Here is a 25,904-nt window from a genome sequence, read left to right as displayed (position 1 = left end):
ATATATAGGGAGAGAGAGAGAGAGAAATGATAACATAATCCTTAATTTATATAAACCAAAAGATAAATAAAATGAACATAAAATTAAACTATTTACATCAAGTAGAGTAAGGGGAAAGTAAAATAAGTGAAATACAAAAATCGAACTAATATAATAAAAAAAAAAAACTCAAATAACAAAATGCCTCTGAAAAATAACTCAATAACAGACATAACATAGATTGAATGTTGAACCGTTGCTAGGCGACGCCAACCAAATACTCCCATTGACCATTATTCCCACATTTAAATATTACAATACAAATTAAAAATACACTCAATTCTTTTAAAATGTATTTTAAAAGAATAATACACATTTTTTTTTTCTGACCTAGAAAAGATAAATGAATATATCCATTTATCTCTTCTAGGAGGTCAGAAAAAAAAAAAAAGTGTATTATTCTTTTGACCAGTAAAAAAAAATCAAGTTATTTCACACCAATTTTTGATTATTTTAATGAAAACTATATGCAGTTAACACTCCAAATTTATAACTCTGCCTACTATAGTAAGGGGAATTAAAAATGGTGGCTGTTACAGAAGTTGTAAAAGTTTATTTTTGAGTTTTTTTTTGTATTTTTGAGTCAAATTTGGGCTATTATGTATACTCTTGACCTAAGGATCCCCATGCCACTTTATCCCCAATGCATGAGGGGATAGAGTGACTTCGAGATCCCTCTCACCGCGTCAGTGGTCTTCAAAAATTATATTTTAAATTCAAAGTTTTCCTCTTTTTTTTTTCATGTGTCCTATGTTTTTTCCCATTTCCTGTCTCTAAATTAGTATTTTTCCCTTGTCCTCCAATTTAGTGCAATGTAATAATATGTAAAAAATTTCGAAACATTGTTCAGATATGATAAGAATAAAGAAGTGATATAAAGGGTTTCATTCCTGAAAAAGTAGTAATTGTAAGCTTAAAACTTATTATTAATGAATAAAAATGATTATTATTATTATATATACTAATTACACATTATAAAATAAAAGACGTTTTAATAAGAGTGAAATCATTGGAAAATCAACATAAGCATAAGAACGAATTACTATTATTAATCCCTCTGCAAAAGATAGTAATTTAATAAACACTGTACATTCAAGTAATTGTTGTATACGTATATCCTTTGATTGCTTGTATTTAACGTACTCTATACCTAGTACAATAGATTGTAGACTGGGGTTACTTTATAACAACCCTACTAGCTTAGGAACAGTCTGTAGGGGGGACTCCAGCAGAGAGAGTAAGCGACCCCAATCTAAGGGGTTCTGTCTTTGCAATATAACCAATTACAAATAAAAAATATATAGACAATTTTGTATATCTGATGTATGTATTTAATAGAGTCGCATGTATTGATGTATGTAATAGAGTAATAATTCAAAAGGATGAGTATGGATATAAGTTCAATTTCTATAATAATCTTTGGAGAAGTTTGTCAGGGGGTGTGGTCAGCAAAGAACAACATAAATAAACAAAACCATATTTATTTATTTTATGCCGACGTTTCGACCTGAGTTTCAGGTCTTCATCAGGGCTATAGAACATGGGACTATAAGACCTGAAACTCAGGTCGAAACGTCGGCATAAAATAAATAAATATGGTTTTGTTTATTTATGTTGTTCTTTGCTGACCGCACCCCCCGACAAACTTCTCCAAGCATTAATCTACGGTCAACTATCTACACCTCATTCTATAATAATCATTAGAATTCGTATAAAACAAATATAATAAAATAAATCGTGTTAATATAAATAATAAATATCATTTCATTATTAAATAGTCTCCATTTTTTTTTTTTTTTTTTTTTTTACATTCTTTTGAATGTTTGGCCTTGAATGCTTAGTCCACTCCAGGTGAATAGTAAACTAAAGTTTTAGGTCAATTCGTTTTATCAAAATAAAAATCATACTGAATCAAATTAAAATGTAAACAAATCAAGAAGGAAAAAAAAAATTAAATTAAAAGAAAAAAATCCACAATCCTGAGCTAACTCGATAATTTTAAGTGGGAATGTATGTCATATAAACATATTTTATTATCACTAATTTTAACTTAAATTTATTCTGTTATTGTTATTTTTAATTGCTCTGTTATCATTACATCAGTATTGATCATTATATTTATTCAATAATTTTATTTATAGATATATTTGTAATTTATTCATTTATTTTTTCAATACTATAGTTATCATTCATTTTTCTAATTCTTCAGATTTTAGTTTATTCTCTATAAATAGTATGAATGAATAATTGGATAGCTTAACCTTACAGCCCTTGACTCTGCCAGCTTCTATTATTAATTATTCATTAATACAAACTTCATATCTGTGGCTTTGAGAAACAATAACTAAAGTCTCAGAAGTTATTTTTAATTATTTTATTAATTATATTTTTAATTGAAATAAAAAAAACAAAAAAACAATGTTCTCAGTGAAAACAGTATCTTCAGGTATTTTCTTTACAAATATTTTTCTTTTCTTAAGAATTTAGACAAGTTAACAAGAAGGAATTTAGACATTGGTAGTTCTTGCTGAAAGGTACAAAAATATAAAATCGAATAACAGAACAGCAAAAAAAAAAATAATGTACTTGAATATATTACAATTAATCTGTATAATATGATAATATAATTTATTCAGGTCAACAAAATGCATACTTGTTTATTTATGTTGACAGCAGATTAAATTGGTCGTCTTTCATTCGATAATACGTTTAGAAGGATTCGATTTTGTGATAGAATTGAGTAGGACGAATGAAAAATATCACTTCGACTATGGTACAAGAGAGATCTTTGGACAACAAGAAGGGAAATAAAGTAGAGACGATCCTCAGTTCCGCCATATGCAGAAGAGCGGAGACTTTAATGACAAGAGGAGGGAAGAAGGTTGTGGACTACAGTTAGCTTGTAGACCACTTCGTGACCCGAAGGAGAAAGGCAACAAGACCAGTTGGTACATCTCCGGAGCATCCTCCTACCTTCCAGGTTCGTTAGGAGCCCTCATCGCTTCGGTTCCAGCTAAAAATAAACTTGCTTAATAGGTTTGCTTCAAATCAACTAGCCAGAGTCAGTTAACAACAATGTTTATAATAAGCATTTAAATAAAAACTTGCCTTTGACAATCAAATCAGAATCCTTGAGAAAAAATTAATCCTCATACACAATAAGGAACCAAAAAACATTTTTTTATTGTAGGAAGATGGTGCTCATGGCAGTCAAGATAGGTACACAGGTAATAGAAAAACTATTAGTAACCAACGATTCGTCCTACTTTGAAGGGCATCGTTATGGCTGATACATGTGAAGTGTAGAAGTGAGATGAGAAGTAAGATGTAAAGTAAAGAAGATCCAAGTTCACTTATGCTAGGATTAGGATATACTAAGTAGGGCACGAAACGTTGGTTAGAAATAAATAGTTTTTCTGTTCTGCTATTTTTATACTTTTCATGATCGCCAACCGGACAATCTCTCCACAATCAATTACAAACTGTCAACTAATAATCATCTAACTTTTTCTTGGCATAGCTTTATATGTTGTGCTGATACTTTTCTTCATTTAGTAACAAACTATACCTATATCAAATAGCAATATCGAGTAACGTTGTGACGTTAAGTGGAGAAACGAAAATTTTGGGGAAAAAAATATAGATATAGCACGGAAAACAATTTTACAAAAATGTAGGCTGGTTCCTAATTTTATAAATAGATTTAATTGTATTAAATGCAATTAGGAAATAATCGTATACTCTAATTCGACAAGACGATGAATGGATGTTGACATATAACGTAAAAATCCAGGTGAAAAAACAAAACAAAACAAACAACTAATCGCATGACAGAAGTAAAAACAGAATATGAAGAATGTAAAAAGGAAATATTTTCAAGAAAGGTAATAGGTTATCTTATCGATGAGTTAAGTCAATAGCTAAATATGATAGGAGTGTGTCAGCTGAGCGAGAGATTGGATTCAATATGGAGGCGACGAGACCAAAACAAAAGGTTAGGCCGCCGGTGCCACCGTTATCAGCTGCTCCCAAGGACTCCAGCTATCGATTCAAAATGGCTCCGCTCTAGTGTCCCACCGAAAGTACGATCTCTTCGCTAATTGTGAAACATCGTTGGCCAACATAGACGGCGGAGAAAGCCGTGGATGGGTTAGTTCTCTCAGATAAGTGACATTTAGAGGACGAGACGTGGAAGACGAGGCTAATAGGACTGACCAGTAGGTAGGTAAGATATATGTGTTAGATAAATATTTGTTAGAAGACTCACCACCCCTGATAACAGTCCTTGGACGACCGGTAATGACTAGCTCAATGACCATCCTCAGGAAGAGAGAAGCTGAAGACAGCGCGACCTAGATCCCATCGAACCTTGCACTTACACTAACTCGCTTCGCTCGCTATTCACTCACTACTCGCGCTATTGTAGAGTAGCCTCACTACACTCCTGTAGCTGACTGCGTAATAAAGGGCAGAGCGGCCCGCTAGGGTGGCTCCTGGCTCCCCCCACTCCTCTATTTCTCTCTTTCCCGCTCTGTTTAGTCTCTCTCCCCTCTCTCCCTCTCTTCGGGGGAAATTTAGTCTCTTGTCCGTCTAGCCTTCTCTTCCTCTACTGTCCTCCTTTGATCCCGATCCGACACCTGGGCTAGGAGCCACCGCCAGCGCTAGGTCCCAGCGCGCCTCTCGTTCCGCCCTAAGGCCCCTCAGGACTCCAGTCTCCAATATACTTAAATTGATAAACAAACGTTTAAGCACAAGGAAGAATATTTCTTGCTGTACAAACATTCCCCATTCCCCATTTGAAGTTTTAAAAACTCCGAAATAGAAAGATAAATATTTGATTTTCCTCACTCAGATATTAAAAATACACTTTTATCGATATCAACTGTAGCAATTGAGTACCTACTACCAGAAGCATTACGTATTATAGGCACCATAGCTCAGCCTCACTGTTAGGGCCCTGTGTTTCATGATAAGGCTAACAGTATTAGCTCATAAACACAACTATACAAACTACAAAATACTGTCACTAATACTTTTTGTTCCATAATGCCGACTACAATTAGTGATATATAAGTCATTAAAATTTAACTACAAGTACAAACTACATGATATAATTAATATAATAAGACATAAAAGTTTGTACTTTTTTATATCCAGATAGCCTCTGTTATCAAATAGCAATAGTAGAACACTAATCGACCTCCGAATTTAATCATTATATACACATAAATACTATATAAATAAAAAACAATATGGTATGATTATATATATAGAAATATGTAAACTACATTGTTTTAAATTTTTATGATGATAATTTTTCAATGTATACTTTTAATTTTTTTAATATTAATTAAAAAAGAGGGAAAAAACTTGAACGAAATTAGGTTCAAATATTTTAACATATAATAAAAACATTTAAAATTTTTGTTTTCATGCACAAACATACACACACAAGGACATTTTTTTTTCATCGACTGAAAATATTTATTTTTGAGCCTTTAAAAGTTAAGAGTTGGAGTCATTTGGAATATCTGTAATCTCAGACATTTTATATATATATTAATATAATTAAAATATCTGCGCTTAATACGTAAGTTTATTACACTTGTGTTATGTACTATCCTGATATTGTATATTAATATTACTACAGATATTTTCATATCTATGGAAGTATATGAAGGTACAATCTGTAGGCATAGTATAAATGTAAACATTGAACTAAATATTGGAATGGAAAAAGGAAAATATTAAATATATATATCATCTTGTGTTAGAGATAGACTTCAAGACTATAAACTTCTTTTGCTATAAAACAAAATCAATTTTTATAGCCTTTAGTTCGCTGAAACACTCTTACAATTATAAATGACATATAACAATCTCAGAGGTTATTTTATTCAAAACCATGTGTTAACTTCACTTAATTGTTATTTAGAGGTGGGGGGAGGGGGGTACGTAAGTGCCTGAAGGTAAGCATCTTTACACCTCCCCTCCCGCAGAAGGTTAATTCACAGGATTAACTTTGAAGATCCCCTGCTTAAGGTAGCAGTTTGCTGCTATGGTAAAAATTTGTGGCAATCGACATTATCTCAAATGGTTCTTTTGCTGGTCCTAATTGGGACAAAAGCCCAATTTCTCTTGTTCTCCGCGATTTTTCTTACAAATATCACACTGATTGCAGAACTCTCGTATAAGTAAGTCCATTCTTCTGAAATAATATAGAGGTCGGATCTTAGCTGCTATGTGTCCCACGCCAATGTGACCATAATAAGAGTGAATTTGTTTTATTATTTGCATCCCAAAACATTTTGAAATAAAGATTATATGTCTATTTTTAAGTTTTATGTAAATGAGATTTCATCTTTTAAACGTATTTTTGGAGGAATCGAGCTCTTCTTCATTTTGAAATTGGTCTTGAATTATGTCTACCATGGACACCAAGTTCACAACTTGAAGAACATCATCTTTGTTTTTGAAATCTTCCAATAAGAAAGGATTTCTCGAGAGAGCGTCTGCTTCCATATTATCCTTACCCGGTGAATATCTGATTTTAAAATCACACTGGGAAAGATAATAGACTAGATCGCCTAGCTGCTTACCTTCAGGCTCTAACCTACCCCCACCTCTAAATAACAATTAAGTGCGGTTGACACATGGTTTTAAATAAAATAACCATATATCATGTTATATATCATTTATAATTGTAAGAGTGTTTCAGTGAACTAAAGACTATAAAAACTGATTTATAATCTTGTGTTAGAGATAGACTTCAAGACTATAAACTTCTTTTGCTATAAAAACAAAAGAAGCTAAAATCCGTGATGAGCACCCTAAAAAAACAGAAATGAAATAATTTTCATAACTTTCCACCGAGATCCATTCCTGTTGCCTCATTTGACTGAACCCCACTTAAATAAGAGTGGTTGTTCCTGAACGATGTCCATCGCAAAAAAAAAATTGTAAAGAATTTACTCATGATTAATTAAATATCAATTAATGTCGACAAATACATTGTTATAATGCTACTGGAGAAAAAAAAAATTTTTTTTAACTTTTATAAATATTTTTATATTTCCTGAGAAAACAGAGAACAACAAAGTTAAAGATAATAATCAGCACAGAAAATAACATTAAAAAAAAAAAATTAAAATCAGTACCGCTAAAACCTATGAAGATTCAGAGGTTTGCTACCCACTCCATTGGGTTCACAGGTTTTGACTCTTAGCTTCAGTAACCAATATATTATCTCTTATTGTCACTGAAGTTGTTTTTATTAGTATATGTCATATTTCTCATTAGGTTTTATCTCGAAAAATGATAAAAGAAACTTCGAATTGCCTTATACGGAACAAAATGCAGTCAGGTGTTTCCACCCCGTTTTGGCATGCTGAAGAAAAAAAAGAAAAGAAAACTAAGGAAAGTATTTTATTCTATTTCCTTTTTTATTCATGTTTATATAACCTATGATTACAATGATGAGTTGTTAGTTGAACGTGGATTATACGAGTATATGTTGGGGGTCTGACTCCAGACGCCCTAACGAAGGTCTGAAATTCAGTCGAAATGTAGGCACTAATAAATATGTGTTTACTTATTTTTGTTCAGAGATCACACCTCCAACCATCTTCTGCTCATAAATTAAACTTGAAAAATAAACTTTTTAGTAAATTAACATCAAAAAAATGTTTTTTTAATTGAAGAAATAAAAAAAAACACTGTTCCGATAATTAGGATTAATTTATTTTGTCTTGGACGAACAAAAAGCTCTGTAACACTCATCATATCGCACTAGTATTTCTAAAGTGACACAACTCAAAAATCGGTGTTTTTGAGTTATGATTATGAAAGAAATTGGTAAATATATCTTTATGAATCATCAAAACTGTATCAACCTAGCTTCAGAGCTTGTCCGCCAGAGGGCACTTGTGTCACTCTTCCTGCCTTAATGCTATTCCCCCTCCATAGTCAAGAGTGTCACATTTACAGAAAGGTAAGTTTTAGACTTATGTCACTTTAGAAATACTAGTGCGATATCTTGTTCGTATGTCATAGATTCCCAGGAATTTGTGAATATTTCCACGAAGTTTCCGTAAATATTTATTTCTAACTAATGCATATTTTTTTTTTTTTTTAATTTATTTATTGTTATTTAAAACTTTAAAAAATATATAAAGAAAATTTGCTGTAGGTGACATAGTGGCATGATACAAACATGTGGAGAATCCACCTATTGATATAACTCCAATAATATTTCTAGAGAAGATCTTCTTTTCAGACGCCTAGGAGGATTATAAGGTAATGAAGGAGAAGCCATGTTAGAAACAAGTGGATTTGGGTGGTTGGGAAATCTTGAAAGGATTGGTATCTGCTGGTTTGGCCAAATCGGCAACATATAAGATATTGAGGTCCTGATGGATGACTTGATTCGTGACAAAGTAAGGAGCATTAAGGATTTTGGACTGTAAGGATTGGATTCGGGAGGAATTTGATGGTTTCGTTGAGCCCAAAGCTCAACTCCGTATGTCCAAATAGGTCTCATTAATGTCATGTAGATCAGTCTTTTGTAATGGATTGGCAATTTAGACCGTTTATCTAGTAAATATTGCAATAGTCGGAATCGACGAACAGTTTCCTGTCTTTTGAGTCTTGTATGAGGATTCCACGTTAGCCGTTTGTCGAGATGTAGTCCAGAGTAACGGATCTGTTCGACAGGAATGACTGGGGTATTATTAAAGGATATTGTGGGGCAAGAGGTCATGAGTTTACGACGAAGCGTAAATGTGATTTGGTGGGATTTATATTTATTTCGTTAACAGTTGTATTTGAATTTCTTTTTTTTTGGAAACTAAATTACATTTAGTAGACCTTTTAAGCATACTATATCTAAATAGCACAGTTGGACAAGGAGTTGCAAAAAAGCAGTACTCTCTCACAAATAAGGGCTTCTGTTGGGTCACTGTAATTACACAGTTCGCTTACATAAAATACATATTAGATCAAAATCTTTAGATACAGCAAAAAAAAGTAGTTCCGAAGAGTTCAGAATACAATCAAAACGGTTTTAGTTGAGGCATAGAGAAGAATTACGGAATCAATTCATCAATCCTAACATTAAGTCCTAATTTAGGAATGTGAAATTCATGAACTCTACCAGTACCAGTTTCAGTATCTTTTTTAAATTTTTCAATAACGCATGTTCATCAGATTCGCTGCTTAGGACTCAATTTGACAAGAGACTTACTTGCAATCCCCATACAAGACTGAAACGAAAAGAAACTGCTCGTATATTTCGATTACTACAACACCTACTAGACAAACGCTCTTAACTTCCCATTCACAACAAAAAATTATTATGAATAATCAGACCAATTTGGATATATGGAATTGAGCTGTGAGGCTCTACCAAACCATCAAATTCTTCCCGCATCCAAGCCTTAAAATCCAAAATCCTAGATACTCCTTATTACGTCACAAATAAACTCATCCACAAAGACGTTATCACCTCTTTCGTTGCAGATATGGCCAGAAACAGATATGCGTCCTTTCATTCCAAATTCCTTACCCATCCTTATCCTCCAAGGCGTCTGAAAAGAAGATGGCCACGGGACCTCCTAATTTAAATTAATGTTTGAAGTATCACCATTGAGTGGTTCCTTTACAAGATTATCAAGTGTTCGAAGCATTCCTCATATTTGCTTATTGTATTTATTGTAAATAACAGTTGTAATTTACAATAAATAAATAAAAAAGAAATTCTTGAAGCCGGTCCTCCCATTCCTACCACACCTGGAATAAATTTATCTACAACGGTTAGAGACAGTTCATCGGAGCACAATAGCCTATTTATAGTAAGTCTAATTCTGTCTCCTGAGGCTCTTTCAACTGGGGCAAATCTCCAAAAAGGAACAACAAATGTAAATTAATTATTTCACAACGCTCCAAGCATTCATTGCTACAATACCTATTCAATTGCTCATTTCTTTCACTTACAGGCAGCTAAAGATAAGAGGGCAAAATACACTTAGTTGTCGACGCGAACTGCTGAGTTAATACAATAATTTTAAGTACTAAGCCAAAAAGTAATTATGAAGAAAACTTTAAAATTGTTTTAACCAAAACAAACAAAGTATTCGGTACGTAACAGTCCGAAAAGTTGGGTAACGGCAACTAAATTCCCATAAAATTGTTCATACTCCAATCAATTTGGAGGAGCGCAAAACTTTAAAAACCAAACTGCGAAAATAAATGAAAGAATGTCGGGACTCCCAAAAAGCTCTTCTCTAAAAGCAACTCAATACAGGTATCAATTTAAAAATTCTATTTAAGTTCAATAGTTCCCGAAATATAGCTTTTTAAAATCCAACATTTCATAAAAAATGTTTTGAAAAATGAGAAGTTAGTGTATTTAATTTTTGAGAAATCTATATCTCAAAACTATTCGACGTACAGATTTCTATTAGCACTCAAATTAAAGCTAGTTTAACGTACTATAAGTAGTTTATTAGTAATATAGGAGTAGTAGTTTTTATGATATTTGCTAAAATAAATTAATTCTTAGTTGTTCGGACCCAACGTCATGTGTAAAATTTATATTCATATGTGAATACCTTTAAAACTACCACTCCTACAAAGATAAAAGTTATAAACTACTTTATAGTATAATTAACTAGCTTTGATTTGGTCATGGCAGACATCTGCACGTCTAATAGTTCCTGAGATATATTTTTTCATAAATCAAACCGATTTTTTGTCCAACCGACTAGAAATCAACATTTGTGAATTTATTTTGTTGAATATCATGAAAACAACTACTCCTACGATGATAAACGTCAGGAACAAAATTATAGCACTTTAAACTACCTTTAATTTGAGTGTTTATAGACATCTAAACATAAAATAGTTTTTGAGGTATAAAATTCTCAATATAAAGTCACTAACTACTGATTTTTCAGTACATTCTATATGAAATGTTGCATTTAAAAAGCTTTTTATATCTGGGGAACCATTTAACGTAAATAGCTGTATGAGGTCTAATACTTTAGCACATTTACTCTACTTTGAATAATGTTCTCTTAGGTTTTCTAGTGTAGTTGGTAGTTTCAAAGATATAGAGCTCCGAATAAAAATTAATTTTTTTTTTTACATTTTGAAACACCCACCATTTTTTAATCCTCTTCTACCAATACTTGGAAGACTCATCAATTTAGACTAGTAATTACACATAGTTTTCATTAAAGTAATTAAAAATTATGGTGAAATAAATGCCTTTTATTTCCGGCTCTTGTACTAACAGTTTAAACTACGATTAGTGAAATCTCGGGTAAACTTAATAATTATATGTTGCAAAAGAAAAGTTAACTTTCATATCTGGCGGCAAACTTTACCGACCAATAATAGCAGTTAAATTGAGATTTAGAGAAAATCTACGTTTAAGCAGGTAACCATTTAGTACAGGAGACCAAGAGGAGAAAAAAGGCAGTTATCTCACCCCAATTTTTGATTACTTTATTGCAAACTATATATAATTACGAGTCAAAATTGATGAGTCTGTCAAGTATAGGTAGGGGGAAAAAAAATGGCGGCTGTTTGAAACCGATAAAAAAAACTAATTTTTCATTCGGAGCCTTATATCTTAAAAAGTATATTACACAAGTAAACCTAAGAGAACGTCATTTAAAGAAGAGTAAATTTGCTAAAATATGAGCCCTAATACAGTTATTTATGCAAAATAGTTCTCGAGATGCTTCTTTTTAAAAGCAACATTTCATAAAAATGCTTGAAGAAGTTTGTCGGGGGGTGCGGTCAGCAAAGAACAACATAAATAAACAAAAACATATTTATTTATTTTATGCCGACGTTTCGACCTGAGTTTCAGGTCTTCATCAGGGGTTGTGTCGCAGAGGAGGGAAAGATAAGTACTGGTTAGATAAGCGGTTTTCATTTCATAAAAATGTTGTATAGGATGTAATGAAAGATTAAACAACTATAAATCAATTTATTTTAGGAAATATCATGAAATCTATTATTCCTACGAAGATAAAGGTCATAAACATCTTTATAGCTCATTAAACTAGCTTTAATTTGAGTGCTAATAGACATCTGTACGTCAGATAGTTCCTAAGATATAGATTTGTCAAAATAAATTAACTAACAACTTAACAATTCAGCAAATTTTTAAGAAATTTTGATTTATAAAAAGCTATATCTCGAGAACTATTGGACATAAATAGCTCTTTTAGGACTAATATTTCAGCAAATTTACTCTTCTTTAAATAATGTGCTCTTAGGTTTTCTAGTGTTGTTGGTAGTTTTAAGTATAGAGGACCGAATGAAAATTAGTGTTTTTTAAGCTTTTGAAACAGCCGCCATTTTTATTCTCCCAACCTATACTTGGCAGACTCATCAGTTTTGACTATTAATTATACCTAGTTTTCATTAAAGTAATCAAAAATTGGGGGTGAGATAACTGCCTTTTTTTCTTCCCGGTTCTTGTACTAATTCAAGGAACCTTTCATTGTTGGATCTGTTATCTAGCGAAGGTATATTGTATTATTGCACTATTTCTAAATTCAATAAAATGGATTTGATCGAGATAGACGATGAAGAGTTAAAAGAATTAATTGCTCAGACAATAACGTCAGTGAAGTTACTCTGACTTTGACTTCCGTCAAAACAGCCCTGACGAAGCCCTGCAACGTGGGGCGAAACGCTGGCTCAAAAAAGAGTACATATTATAACTATTATAACTACTTAATCAATAGGGAGGGCAGTAGAGTTGCGGAAAAAAAAATTGGATATGGTGATTTTTTTTTTAATTTGTATCAGATTACTTGATGAAAATTCAAGACTGGATTGAACCTTGAAACAAACGAAAAATCTTAATGAATCCGACATCCACACTTCTTGGCATAAGGGCCCACATAAACAAACCGGTTCCGCAGATCAATTCAGTAGATGATTGACATTCGAAAGAAGGATCACATGGAGCCGTGATATTAACCAGACGCGGCTTAGTCTAATAAGCACTCAAGCTCCTTTTTCTAATTTTCACAAACGCTCTGCATTAAAATTGAAACAGCTTCATATATATATAATACTTGACTCCCTGGGAATCATCCACCACCACATGCATGGAAATTAACGAGTGGGGGAGTTATCCAGAGGAGGGATGGCATGCATGCATCGCATATCCTATTTGTTGTTTTATTTATCTATTTACTACTTTGTTATTTTTTGATATTTTTATATTCTAATATTTGTTATATAGGGGAATTTGTTGATAAAATGAAATAGGGGTTGTGAAATGGGAGGGAAAGAAAAAAAAAAGGAATAAATTGGAAAGCTTGTATTTAGTTTGTAGACTGATATTAATTGTAAAATAATACTGTGGGAAAAAAAAATGTTATCTTTCTATTATATTGTATCATATCAAAAAAATGTAATTTATAAATTTATATATGTCCGATCACGGATTGATCAGTATGCTGTGTAATGTAGCAACCCCATGTATTTGGGCAGCATGATTGAATAAATTTCTTTCTCTGTACTGAATCCCATTTGTATAATACCTTCTCAAATCTATGATGTGGTGTTACGGTTGTCATGGTGAAATAAAACACTGGCTAGATCTGTGTAGACAAGAGGAGTTACGGTTGTCATGGTGAAAACAAAACACGAGGGAGATATGTTTTAGACGAATGGGTTTTGGTTTTGTGAAGGTGACACAAGTTTGATTTTGGAACACGTTACGATTGTTCAATGTGAAGTGGTGATAGTTTAAAGGCCCTTTGTCTTTACTCTTTGAACCGGAATAACACCATATGAGAAATGTCGTCTTATATGTTTTTTTTTTTTTTTTTCAAAATTATGGTGTTCTACTTCAATGGACGGTCATTAACACTAAAAGTGGGGATATAGTGCAGTGACGTTTCTTCACGTCCTGGATGTCGCATGTCATGGATAAGAGAATAATAATATAAATATAGATATAAAGGTTAAGCATTTATGTTAAGGTTAAGTCTAGTCTACCTATAAGTTTTAATTGTTTTATTAATTGATAAGAATTCTTTTTTATACTGTTTTACATATAGTTCTGCTGTTCTTTCTCTGCTGTTAATTTACTGGGTTTTTTTTTTTGTTGTCCACGGAATATTCCAATAATTCAACAGGTGGGTAGGTAACACCCCTAGGTTTTCTGTTATCTACATGTAAAGGTATTCACCAGTGGTCATAATTCAACAATTGTTTATATAGTGGTATATTTTAGCTACATTGTGGGCATAATGCTTCGGGGTACCAAGAATAAATAACGTGGCGCCTAAGGAGTAATTTATTCTTTATTTATTTATTTTTTATTGCGATTATATTTTTTTTTATTTCACTTTCTCTGCTAAGCGTGGGCAACAATAAACGTATAACTAGGGATAAATCAAAATTTGCGGTTATAGTAGCCAACAAAAAAATCATATAAACAAACCTACAAACATTTTAATCAAAAATACTGCGTCAGATTACAATAACGTACACCATGGTACGTTAGTAACAGAAAACTAAATAAACTTCCCAACCACCCAAACCACCTCGTTTCTAACCTGGCTTCTCCTTCACTACCTAATAATCCTCCTAGACGTCTGAAAAGAAGATGGCCTCGAGATCTTCTCCTTTAGAAATGTTTTTGGAGTTCTATTAATGGGTAGATTCTCCACATGTTTTTATCATGTCATAATATCACTTACAGCTAATTTACATGATGTGTATATATGTATACAGTTGTAAATATCAATAAATAAATTATAAAAAACAAATTAATTAGTTTTTTTATAAATTATATAAACAAAGTATACCATTAATAGTATCCTTAAATTAATTATTAAGGACAGAAATGATAAAAAGATATTTATTAAAAACTGACTATTATTCATTTACCTCGTGTTCCCTGACAGAGGATAGCCTCCTACTAACGGCTATTGCCTCTAGTTGGAGGGTGGAGGATCCTAACCCAATCAGCCATGAATTAAAATCATATTTTAATTACAATTACAAAAACATTATATTGAAGGTGATTTAAAAAACTGGAAAGAAAATAAAGAAGCATAAAACGTTTCTATCTTTAGATTTAAAAATAAACTATTACGTAAAATGTTGGGACCAAAAAAGGATGAGTTAACTGGAGAATTTAGAATGCTATACAACGCTGAATTGAGAGAACTACACCCGGTAAATATAATTCAGGTTATAGCATCGCGGTAAATAAGATGAGGGTGTAAGGTTGTAGAGATTAGTAACGACCGGATTCCTAAAATATTAATAACATTAAACCGAAGGGTAAACGTCCTAGAGGTAGACCATAATATAGATAGGAGGATTACGTTAAACCGTATTTAGTTGATTTAGATTTGCGGGGTCATCACTGGACAGATATTTGTAGAGAACGATTAAGGGTATCGGCATCGAACCTCGGGTTCACTAAGCCTTCATTATTAATATTTCTATTCTTCTTCATGAGAATTAAATTTAAATTTTATGTTTTTATATTTTATTATTTACGTATATATTTATTTATATTTACATATATTTCTTACTGTTTTTATCTCTATTTGTTTTTTAATTTATATTTATCTATCACCACTTAATCAATTATATGACATACATAATACGAGTTTATATTCTAATTATTTAAAATGATTCTTAGTTGTATTTTAGGTGTGTTCTATTTTAAAGAGGGAAATAATAAGGGGGAAAATAGAAAAGAAAGAAGAAAAAAAAAGAATAAAAAGATAAAAGAACCAAAGCGATGGCATAAGTGATATACTATTATTATATATTGTATACTTGTTAAACCTATATATTGTAAGACTTAAAAAAAAAATTGTCTGATTAAATTTGAATAAGTTTACTGCGTAGTATGTCTAATGAACTTGGCCAGCACAACTTAGTTTTTTTGAATAAATAAAGAATAAGTCTTCTCTAACTGTTATTAGGTGTTACTAATCATTTTCAATCTACATCAGAAGCTCCAACAATATTTCTTTTATAATAATCTTGCAAAAGTGGATTTGACGACTTCTGATGTAAAATTCCTAGAAATATAATTCAGATTACGACAATGTGGCCAATAAGATAGATTGTAACGTTATAGGGCTAAGTAACGACCGGATTCCTGGAATAATAATTAACTCTAAACCAACTAATAAACGTCCGAGGGGTAGACCGAAGCGTAGGTGGGAGAATTGCGTCAAGATTGATCTGGTAGTTTGGATATGGATGGATGCACGGAGAGAGCGTTTAGAGGTATCGGCACCGAACCTTCGGTTTCGTCGAGCCTTTATTATTATTAGCAAGCCTATCTAAATTATTCCACAAATGCTGTACCAGATTTGGCTGATCGTGTGAGCCTGTAATTCTCAGTTGCTCCAAGTATTCGCTGGTAATTCTCGCGAAATGCGGAAATGGATTTCTATCAAAATTAACTAACTGTTCTTTAGTAAACAGAAGAAATGGTATTGTATCCTCAATGTACCTCTGAGGAGCCAGAACCCCGGCACCAAGGTGGATATTTATCTTTCTTCAAAAACATAAACGAACGCCAGGAAAAGAAGAGAAATCGCTCTTCGGGTCGTTTCCATCATCTCGGAGACACTCTATTACTATTACTATTACTATGTGATAACTGTTTAGCATTAACAAAGCCTTCCATGAAATTACCACACACTCCACCGTGGTGCTATTCGCTTAAATCCACGTTCCCTCAGTCTCCGCCGTACGATGACGGATAAGATGGATATTTCGCAACATTTGAAGCAGTTGCGAACTATGGTTCTCACCTAAATGCCACGTAATACGTTCGATTATAATTAAGAAAATTATTTTATTACGAATAAATAGAGAAAATGTGAACAAAAAAATTACTAACTATAATAAGGGATAAAAAGCCTGGTTCGTTGCACGCATCACACAGCTTTCTCACTTATACACTAAATACGTCCTAACGTTTTATGTCGATTGCTAGGCTCGTGTTATAGTTATATCTATTTTTCTGATTTTCGACAACACAAATCTAAATATCATGGAAGCGAAAATTATAACTAACAAATAGCTTAATATTTGTGTTCTTATTTTGACCGCACTCAGACAATCTTTCTTTTTATTTATAACCTAAAACCTGTATTTTCATTTTGCTATAAAAATTCTTATTTTAGTATTTCTTGAAGTGAGAATAACGGATATCATTTTTTTTAATGCTAAGAATAACAAAGCCGGAATGCAATGTCGAATTATCAGGTCGTTTCAGCTTCTCCTCTTGAATCAGATGTTTCTATTATTTCTTTTTTCCCCTTAGTTATCCATATATATTTTTTTTAGATGTCTTATTAATTTAATTTATAATAATTTTTTTTATTGTCTTAAGTAATTTAATTTCTATAAAAGTATACTTTTTTTTTGCCCCTCCGAATAAACAAAATTAAAGGAATAGTGCATCTAAGATGAGTTTGCCTGTGGGAGTAGGGACGGGAGAGATGCGCTTGCGGCTAACCTTCTCCCAAATCCCATCTCTTCCCTCCACTGGATCTGTTCCAACAACCACTTTTGACTGTACGGAGCTTGCGTAGTACGTGTTTTCCCCTTCCAAATCCTGTACTACGCATGCTACATACAGTTCTGTATTGTCAGAAAGTTTTTGCTAATCACAATGATTATCAAATCTCAAAAACGACTTTTTTGAAGAAACTTCGTTCTTAAATAGCAAGCTAGAACAGAGTTGTGAATATATTTGCCTACAAAGTAAAACAAGAATCGATAAGAAACAGTCCCAGTCAAAGATAAAGGATAACCTAAAGAAATGAATAACAACCCGTAATCATAACTTAAGAGCCCGAGAATAGGGGGGAAAAGCATTCCAGGTACCTAACCAATCCCAAACGAACCGGACTGCCTCTTGGTTTGCTCCCGGTAGTAGGGGTTTATTATCGTGTTCAGCAGGGGTGGCAAGCTTTTCTGTATATAAGATAAACTTTTATCTTAAAAGTGTGTTGCCATCGATGTTTTGTTATAGAAGTAGTTTAAGGTGGAAGAAGGGGTGTGAAATGCATACTACGTTTATACACTGTGTGCATTCCAGCAAGATATGGGTGGATAAGTAATATACATGTTCAACATTTTTATTTATTTTTTAAATCACTCATTGAGTTTTAGAGATATAGGCTTATGAAGGAAATAAATTTTCAGACCCAACTTTTGGTAGCAGCATTCCGTACATTCGTTTTTTCGACGTTTTTCAAGATTTTTAGATTTTTACTTATATGCATTTAACTTAAAATACAATTTATTTTTATTGTCAACTGCAATGTATAAGTTGTTGTACTATTTGTTCGTAAATATGAAAAAGATGTTATAAAGCTGTACAATATGGCTGATAATTTGATTTCAATATTTTATTTTGCGTTATTTTTTTTGTTTTGTTTTTTTAAGCCAGGAAAATGTATCATGAACTAATAATATGGCTTACATTTTGTTAATCTTTCAATAAATGAGTACACATCGTACTGATACCGTACTGTTTTCTACCTACGTAAAAAAAACAATAATTATTTAAAGGGCCAAAAAACTGACATCCAGGGAAACTAAAAGAACATGGATAATTAATAATTTTTGATTTATATGAAATATGTCTGAAACTATTGCTAGGAAGTTGTGTTTTCTACAATCGCTTCAAAGTCCATGCTACATAGAAGTCCACCCAAGACATTGTGAGTGAGCGACGATCAAACGAAATTGGCCTCGAGATCGACTTCTTGGCCACACCTGGTGTAGAGAGAGGCTAGAGTCGCCTGACGGGAGAAGTGCGTGGGTTCCCTTCTCCTATAAGCATACTCATCTTAGATAATCTACACATTAGAGTAAGATTTATAAATAATTCGTCATTTAAGCCCTATCAGACTATTTCAATAAGGATAAGGCCTAGCTGATATTAAAGACCATTTTATTGTACATGGGCATGCCGAGTTTATTCAAAATCTGTTTTCGAGAAAATATAAAAAAAAAAAGTCCAAAACCGATTCTATAAGGTGGCATTTCGGTAGATCGACTTTATTGAACAAGCTATCTCTTCTCAGGCATATAACAGCCATACATTTTTATTTCAGTCTTATCCTATAAGTCTTATAGGAAGTTTTGGAGCTAGGCTGTTCTACACTCTGAGACCATGTTATTTGGACTCAACGGACTTCCAAACATTTATTTCTGTCCAAAATTGGAATAGGAAATTTAGTACTAATTTTCCTCACTATATATACCACATATCGGAAAGTGAAAGCAAAAATAGAGAATATTTTTAATGGACTTTGAGTAAAATTCTATAAGAGGCTGCCAGCGAGGCCTTGAGAATGCACTTGGCGTGGATATTGACATGCAAATAGCAAGCGACCATTGCATACGGCCATCCCATCTTGGAGAAAGCTGCGAGTATATAGTAAACCTCATCACATCATTTTGATATGCTGCTTCATTCATAGCTTAAGAGTGAGAATTAGCTTGCATTTGCAATTTTGTAAACATAAGTAGCTGTGTCGTAATTGTAAGTGTATTTCAATAAATACCATTGGTTTTAAAAAAATAAATAAAACTTCAACCTTTAATTCTAACTTTTTTTTTCTTTTTTATATGAAAAAATATAATGTTTAAATAAAAACATTTTTACTCAAGTTAAGTCTCAAAACGCTGTTTATTATTTCTTTAAAAGTTGGACGTGTTTTAAAGTTGAAACTTTTAATTCAGTTAAGAAGACAAAATATTGCGTGATTAATCTTTAATCAAAAGTATTAAAATTTAATGTAAAGGTGACAATATAGTGGTCAAGGTGATTGGACAGAAATTAATGACCAAGGCAGAATAGCCAGCAAAAGTTTTTTAAATTATTGGACGTGAGGTGTCAACTTATATTAAAATTGTCCTTGAGGATGGCCGAATTGGTCGAAATCTTCTTGTTAAATCTTTTTAGTATTGCATAACAATTTCTTAAAGATACTCAGATTCTATTCATTTTAATAAATGAACAACTAGTATTGTACAGAAAACTTTCATTTAACTCTACTGAATGGCACAAATGATTAAAATCTGAAGAAAAGAAAGAATGACACTGATCATTTTTGTCCTCCCTAGGTTTAATTAAAAACTGTTTATAGTAGGTATTGACTGATTGAAATTGTTTATAGTACATATATTATGTATATATATGTACATGAACATACATATACATTTATTTCATTATTTAATTTTTAATAATTTTCATTTTGTACGTATATTTACTAATTAGATTTTCGTATGAATTTTATTATTTTTTTGTTCTTTGCTTAATTTATATGTTACTCTTCTCATACAATCTTCATCTTCTTATAATACAAAAACTATCCATGTCTTTCAACACTATTTATGTATCGATATTGTTAGTAACCTACTAATCATTCTATATATAATTTTATTCATTGGTTGTAATCTTGTTTTTTCTTCTTAGCCCTGATGAAGGCTAGAAATTCTGGCTGTTGATTTTTATGATTAATTAAAAAAAAAATTAAATCTGTACCTCTACAACCCGCGAAGGGTCAGGGACACTCTTTGTAAGGAAGTACTGTTACTAGACCAAGGTCGTGCAAGGAGGTGATTTGGTCAGAATCAAGCTCGACCGCCAGTTTTTACCCATTTAAGGAGGCTGGGTGAACCCCAGGAGGGCTACAGAAACCACAAGAGTTGACTCACGGCTACAGTGTAACAGAAAACAATTTTCTGTCCAGCCGGATTCGAACTCGGGTCCTTGGAGTTAGTAACCACGCGCCTTCCTCGCGGCTACCTGCACCCCCTTTGTGACTAATAAATGTGTTTTTATTTATTTGTGTTCTTTACTGACCGTACCCCTAACCATCTTCACCTCATATAAAATAAAAGATACAGAGTAGGTAATGATAATACAAGATTATAAAAGTGATATGTACATATGACAGATATGAATGTGGAGGTATAAAAAGACATTTGTATAAATAAAACAATATAATAAAAAAGTTATAAACCTTTTTTTATTTTTTACTTACACGTCAATTTTATGCTCCAACATTAGCTTTACCTATTCTATACCTAATTATTTTAGCCCTGAAGAAGACCTGCATTCCGAATAGAAATGTTGTTCATTAATTAATAATCTAAACTATTTTCGTTTTGAATTAATGCCATCATACGTTTCTAAAATAACTATTATTTAATTAAGATATACTGTCTAATTAAAAAACCGATTTATAGGGATAATAAAATTTTGATTTTAAAATCCAAAAATTTTAGACAAGAAATAGAAAAATAACAGGAGCAATATATACCACTAAAAACATAGGAAACTCTATTAACTTTAAGACAGACACCAAAAATGTAAGTAACATTACAAAGATATAGTAAATCATTCAGTAATTTAAAGTAGTACAATAGTATTGGACAGTAGAATAAATTTAAAAATACACTATTGCGGTGTTGTAATATGTTAAAAAAACAATATTGTTAATAGATTAGTTATGTTTTGTGGAACAGAGGTAGGAGAGCATTGACTTAGTTTATAATCTATTCGTTATCAATGGAAAAGATAACCTGGTTTCAGTAAGGTATTTTAGATTTCCTTATTTATAATATGTTTTATTTTTAATTATTAATATTTATATTATTATTATTGTTAGCATTATAGACTAATAAGGAGATCGATCACAAAATGTAATTCTAAAAGATATATTCAATCAGGTAATTTCTTTAAATTAAAAAAATAAATAAATTGTTATATATTTTTAATTGTTAAATGCATAGGATGAATTTGAGGATTTATTGAGGATACCTGATGATGGGGTGACAAGCCCGAGACGTTGTTATTGGTTTTAATGAAATAAAATAAAATAATTAAAACAAAGAAGAGTACTTTTCATTCATAAGATCTAATTAGAGATAACAAAACATTTAAAATAATTTTCCTTTCCTATTACAACTTTCCCCCTTATTCACTCTCTATCTAACATTAAGAAGTATTCTAATCGAAAAGAAAAGTTACATAAATAAAAAAAACTGAATTTTAAAGGCCAAACATAATAAGATTTCAAGTGAGATGAGGCGTTGAATATGTTTACCAACAAGTGCAAAAACCCGAGGGGCCCACCCTGGGGGTAGTTAATGAGGGAGGAAATAATGGAAAATCAATGTAGCCTTCTGGCATTCCTTCCGCCTCTGTGTTAAATCGAGACAGCATCGGCTAACCTCTGCGCAACCTCTCGCTCTGGTCCCGCCGCACGCCATTTTAAATGACTAGTTTACCCCTGCGTCAACTCTCGTATTCCATATCTAGCCTTCTTCTCTACAATAAATCCGAGCATAATCCGTGCGTTATTTCAAAAACGTTTATGGTCTTTAAAGCGCAGGGTCCGAGACATTCTGTAGGAACAAACAAAAGGCCAGAGTATTAAATTATAATTTAAAAAAAAAAAAAAGAAAAAAAATGATTCCTATTTTGAACTCTCAATCAGTTTCAAAATATTCATAGGATAATACCCAGTAATTTGAACCATCAAACTTATAGTACAGGGGAGAAAAAAAGGCAGTTATTTCACCCCAATTTTTGATTTCTTTAATGAAAGCTATGTATAATTACAGGTCAAAATTGATGAGTCTTCCAAGTATAGGTAGAGGGAATAAAAAATGGCGGCTTTTACTGAACGCTACAAAAAAAATTTGTTTTCATTCAAACTAGAATGTTGGGAAGAAATGAAAAAAGAATTCAACACAAAAGAATCAATATGTGCATGTGCAACGAAGGACGCCTTCTGATTTATGAAGAACGTTTTTTTTTTTATTATTGTCTGAACAATTAATTTTTTGAACTCTTCATCGTCCATCTCGATCAAATCCATTTTATTGAATTTGGAAATAACCTGTGCCTGTTTTAAAATTAATAAAGTATTTAATATTTTCTAATATATATATCTTCAAGGATCTTACTTCCTAAAGTATTATTTTCTTTGTGTAAAATCATTGAGTTGGCGAAATCAAAACAATGTTTATTTTTGGACGGCTGCTTCACTGGTGCTCCTTAATTTGGCTCCATCTCCTTATTATTTACATCATTACTGTACTGTTATATTCACTTTTCAGTTTTTAAGCTTTTTCAAATTTTTACCAAGTTTAATAACATAATATATAATGAAGGCCTAACGAAGCCGAAGGTTCGATGCCGATACCGCCAAACGCTCTCTACATACATCCTTCCAGTAATGCCCTCTAAACACAATTATATTAAATCAGTTATAACGCAATCCTCCCATCTACGTTTCGGTCTACCCTTCGGACGTTTACCCATCGGTTCAGTGTTTATTAACATTTTAGGGATCCGCTCGTTACTAAGCCCTCACAACCTTACACGCCCATCTTATACGCCGCAATGCTATAAAATGAATTATATTTACCGGGTTAATTCAGCGTTCTGTAATCTTCTTAAATTCTCCCGTGAATACTTATTCCCCTTTGTGTAATACTTTATTTTCGAAAACCTTATGGCGCTGTTCATCCCTTAGTTGTTGTTGTTTTCTGGGGCTTTAGGGCGTAAAACCCTGCGGTCATCAACGCCTATGTTTCGCGCTTTGTAATTCTATCTAATTTCTATCTATAATTCTATTTCACTTTATTTTTCTCTTTAAATAATTACTTCTTTTGGAATCTTATTCAAAAGATTACTCCTTTTTAAGAAAACCAAAACCATTTCCACGTTCCTCTGATCATCATTCAGAGCATCCGATACACTCGGTCCTACTCCCAATCTACTCAAGTTCGCGGAATAGGAATGGCGTTTTTCAAATGTGTGACTGATCGTAAGTATACTGTTGCAGTATTGACATTTTGGCGGTGGCTGCTTACTGATCAGATATGTATGAGTTTAACTTGTATGATCTATTTTCAATCTGGCTATAGCTACCTCCTCCCTGCGATTGGAACGGTTTGATGTGGTCCATGGTTTAATGGTTTTTTAATAGTTTTTAATTTGCTTGGCGGGCTTTCATTCCACATGGCTTGCCTACTAGATGATACTTAATTTTTCATCGGATGACTTATTTCTTGGAGTGTCAGAATGGCCGCGCCCTGATCTGGAAGAGCAAGTGCTTGTATAGCTGCTATGTTCGCCAGTTCATTTCCAGCGATCCCCACGTGACCCGGCACCCATATAAAGAAAACAGGTTTTTCCCAAGTTTTCGAGCAATTCATCCCTTAGTGTAAGAGGCCTAAGAATATTTTAACACTTCTATAAATATTAATACTTCTCGAAATAATATTTTAATACTTCTTTTTTTTATTAATTAATTCTATTAATTATTTACTTTTTCTAATAGGGTAATTTTCCTAATTTGATCGTTTTTCTTAAATTAAGGTTTCTATCTTGATCAGAAGATTTTGCACTCGTAAATTATCGGATTTTGCGCGAGAGACTTGTAGCACACAGATCTCTAATGATGACGACAGAATTCAGATGTTTATACTTCGTTGGCTAGATTCAACCAAAAAGATTCAATGGAAACCTGTGCTCTGTAGTTCTGGGGTCCTCTTCTAGTGAGATGTGACATGCGGACATATAGTCGGCTGTCGAACAACCAGAAATAAACATTTTGTGAATTTATTTTGTCAAATGTCATGTCAAGTACAAATCCTACAAAGATTAACGTCATAAACTACTTCATAGCACATTAAACTAGCTTTAAGGCTGCTACAATGAACGTTCCACCACTCCAAATTTACGAGCCGAAAGAAATAAAGGCATTTTTAAGGAACAGAATCCGAAAAAGTTGGGATTCAATTTAGGCTTATGTACCAATCACCAATAAACTAAGAAATGTTTAAAAAAACACACACACAAAAGTGGACAAGTGCCATAAGAACAGAATAGAAGAAGTGGTTGTTGCAAGAGTAAGAATAGTACATTCCAAATTAACACACCTCCACTTACTCACAAAAGAGGACCAACCTATATGCCAAACCTGTCATCCCCCATTATCGATAAAGCATATAATTGAAGAATGCTCATCATTTCGTCAAGCCTTCGGAAATAATAAAATTCCTCGTACAAGAGAATTGGCCCTTAAAGACTCAGCAGAATCCATAGACAAAATAATAAAATTTCTGAAAGAAACTCAATTTTATACTAAAATATAATCCACCAATATCGACCTTACACTGGTAATAAGGAAATAGTCTACATTCAACTATCAAATGTCAAAGACAAGAAGATAAATAAAGTAAAAAGGGTGTAATAACCTAGATGTTGATCGCCCTCAATAAAAATCTAATCTAATCTAAGCTAGCTTTTTAATTTCAGTGCTAATAGGCATCTAATACGTCTACTGATTCCCGAGATACACATTTCCTCAAGTAAATTCACTACTTGAAGAAGTTTGTCGGGGGGTGGGGTCAGCAAAGAACAACATAAATAAACAAAGCCATATTTATTTATTTTATGCCGACGTTTCGACCTGAGTTTCAGGTCTTCATTAGGGCTATAGAACAAAAGAGATAACAACAACATTTAGAGTAACATTGAAAAGGAATAGTATACAAGCAAATTTAGAATTATACAAAATATTGAATTAAATCATAAATGATAAAAAATGATAACTGATAATTGAATAGTACAAAATTTTAATTGATTGATATTTATGGAATTGTATGGTAGGGAGTTGTGGAATTGTATTTGGAATTGGAATTGTATGTGGAGTTGTATTCTACCATACAATTCCACAAATATCAATCAATTAAAATTTTGTACTATTCAATTATCAGTTATCATTTTTATCATTTATGATTTAATTCAA

General features: G+C 32.3%; 1 protein-coding gene across 7 annotated transcripts in view; it reads right to left on the bottom strand.

The window, feature by feature from the left end:
• Positions 1-25,904, bottom strand: part of Tlk (Tousled-like kinase) — a 277,166-nt gene that overhangs the window by 160,510 nt on the left and 90,752 nt on the right. Inside the window, exon 1 of one of the 7 annotated variants that reach the window (XM_014439172.3) lies at positions 4,307-4,492. The exons of 5 other annotated variants lie outside the window; for them this stretch is intronic. In XM_014439172.3, the coding sequence (XP_014294658.1) occupies positions 4,307-4,358 (52 nt within the window). In that variant the 5' untranslated portion in view covers positions 4,359-4,492. Of the gene's footprint in view, positions 1-4,306; positions 4,493-25,904 lie in introns of those variants that run through there. One more of the 7 variants, XM_024359023.2, reaches the window with a different exon arrangement.

This window comes from Halyomorpha halys, unplaced genomic scaffold (assembly GCF_000696795.3).
Source record: "Halyomorpha halys isolate HHAL.00 unplaced genomic scaffold, Hhal_1.1 Scaffold78.1, whole genome shotgun sequence".
NCBI classification, from domain to species: Eukaryota; Metazoa; Arthropoda; class Insecta; order Hemiptera; family Pentatomidae; genus Halyomorpha; species Halyomorpha halys.
This window is presented reverse-complemented; position numbering and strand designations above follow the sequence as displayed.